Source organism: Colobus angolensis, unplaced genomic scaffold, assembly GCF_000951035.1.
Source record: "Colobus angolensis palliatus isolate OR3802 unplaced genomic scaffold, Cang.pa_1.0 Scaffold101, whole genome shotgun sequence".
Lineage (NCBI taxonomy): Eukaryota > Metazoa > Chordata > Mammalia > Primates > Cercopithecidae > Colobus > Colobus angolensis.
In genome coordinates, this window is record NW_012111031.1 from 4,198,389 (window position 1) to 4,200,648 (window position 2,260).

Here is a 2,260-nt window from a genome sequence, read left to right on the forward strand (position 1 = left end):
GAGTAGCTGGGATTATAGGTGCGTGCCACCACGCACAAATAATTTTCATATTTTTAGTAGAGATGGGGTTTTACCATGTTGGCCAGGCTGGTCTTGAACTTCTGACTTCTGATGATCCACCCACCTCGGCCTCCCAAAGTGCTGGGATTACAGGTGTGAGCCACCGCACCCAGCCAGATGACTTTTATATTTCAAAATTGAAAATGTAGCCTGAAGTTTTCAGTGTGAACCAAGGAAAATGAGTATGTCAAAGAACATATTAACACTTATTTTTTAAAATATGATTGAATTAAATGCAGTCTTTATTGTTTTAGGGGACCCCCGGAGACCGTACCCAACTGATTTAGAGATGAGAAGTGGGTTACTGGGTCAGATGAACAATCCTTCCACTAATGGTGTGAATGGCCATTTACCGGGAGATGCACTCGCAGCAGGAAGATTGCCAGGTAATGTTAAGCCAAAGAGTGTTTCCAAACAGATCAAGGTTTTCCAGAGATGACAAGTTGGAATATCTTTCGGTAAACCAAGTTTGAGATTCCAGACGCATTTTTTTTTTTTTTAAATTTGAGACAGTCTCACTGTGTCGCCCAGGCTGGAGTGCATTGGCACAGTCTCGGCTCCTGGGTTCAAGTGATTCTTGTGCCTCAGCCTCCTGAGTAGCTGGGATTACAGGCATGTGCCACCACGCCTGGCTAATTTTTGTATTTTTAGTGGATATGGAGTTTTGCCCTGTTGGCCAGGCTGGTCTCGAACTCCTGACCCCAAGTGATCGCCTGCCTCAGCCTCCCAAAGTACTGGAATTACAGGTGTGAGCCAGTGTGCCTGGCTCTCAGACCCAGTTCATCGTAATAGCTAGATTCTTTGCCAGTTTATTCTACTCTCTCAAGTTTCTCCTTCAGGGAGGTATGAAATTAGAATAAGCTGCCTTTCTCTATTTGCAAATATTACACTGTCTTCCTCAGGCATTAGGCCTCTCTTTTAAAATTATTGCTCTAAACACAGGTTTTTTATAATTGTGAAACACGCTATGTAAATAGAGTAAGACAGTTTATGGAATAAAGTGAACACACCCCTGAACAACCCCCAGGTTGACAAAATGAATAGCGATAGCTTTTTATAAACTTTTATAACTTTATAAAATAGTATTTCTGTGAGATCCATTTCATTCTGAGCTTCAGTTTTCCTCAAGTTTTTCATAGGTTTGTGCTGTTTTTATATATATTTATTTTATATTATTCCTCATCTTTTATAGTTTATAGGTGACTTTTGTTTTGATGTGGTAGAACATTGGGAAGTAGAAAAAGGCATTTTAAAAAGGAAAAAAATACCCTTTCTGAGGCAGTCACTTTAAATATTTTAGCCTGTTTCCTTTTTTCTGCTATGCATTTTTTGCTGAATGTTACATCATAAGACTGTCACTGTGTCATTCATAATGCTTTGTATGCATCATGTTTGTTAGCTACCTGAAGTACAATCTGGGGGACACACTGTGATATCCTTGGATATCACCTCATATTTCTCATATTTTAAAACTACAGAAAAAACAGAATATGGGGAGTCACTGCCACATTTTTGGACCAAGGAAGGGACAGACCTAGAAACAGTCCTCCCCAGCCCCATCCCAAGGCCAATACTCATATCATGGTGCTGTCATTGGAGAGGGTGTAGTGTGGTTGTGGCCCACTCCATGGCAGAGAAGTTAGATGAGGCGTCAGAGGCCAGAACTGGCAAGCAGGAAATTACCCACTGGGGTTCCAGGGAGACTTGCTGGGAAGCTGCCCTTTGGGATTGTGGTGAAACCTGCTAGGAAACCACCTTTAGAGATGCCACTGAAAGTTGCTGTGGTGAACACCACTTAATGTCCTGCACACCAACCAGGCATCACAGCAGTAAAGGAAACAAAACACTCGATCCAGGAAGTGAAACTTGTTTGCCAACGGAATCCCACCTGTGCCCTCTACTGACAAAACTTAATTGTGGCAGCTGGCAAAGGAGAAACGGTTTCAGGGGCCAGAGAGAAGGGTAGATTTGAAGCTAACTGGCATACCTTTCTGGTTAATACCATAACTCTTTATTTTGACACTTTAAACATCTGCCTTCTGTCTTTGAGTCTTGAATTATACCTGTTGATGGGCTCTGTCTCTTTGCTTCAGAAATACAGACTTTTTGGCCGGGCGCAGTGGCTCAAGCCTGTAATCCCAGCACTTTGGGAGGCCGAGACGGGTGGATCACGAGGTCAGGAGATCGAGACCATCCTGGC

At 42.7% G+C, this 2,260-nt stretch overlaps 1 protein-coding gene across 1 annotated transcript in view; it reads left to right on the top strand.

The window, feature by feature from the left end:
* Positions 1-2,260, top strand: part of MED4 (mediator complex subunit 4) — a 20,235-nt gene that overhangs the window by 15,383 nt on the left and 2,592 nt on the right. The window contains exon 5 of the mRNA XM_011940551.1: positions 315-446. Coding sequence (XP_011795941.1) covers positions 315-446 — 132 coding nt within the window. The remainder of the gene's footprint in view (positions 1-314; positions 447-2,260) is intronic.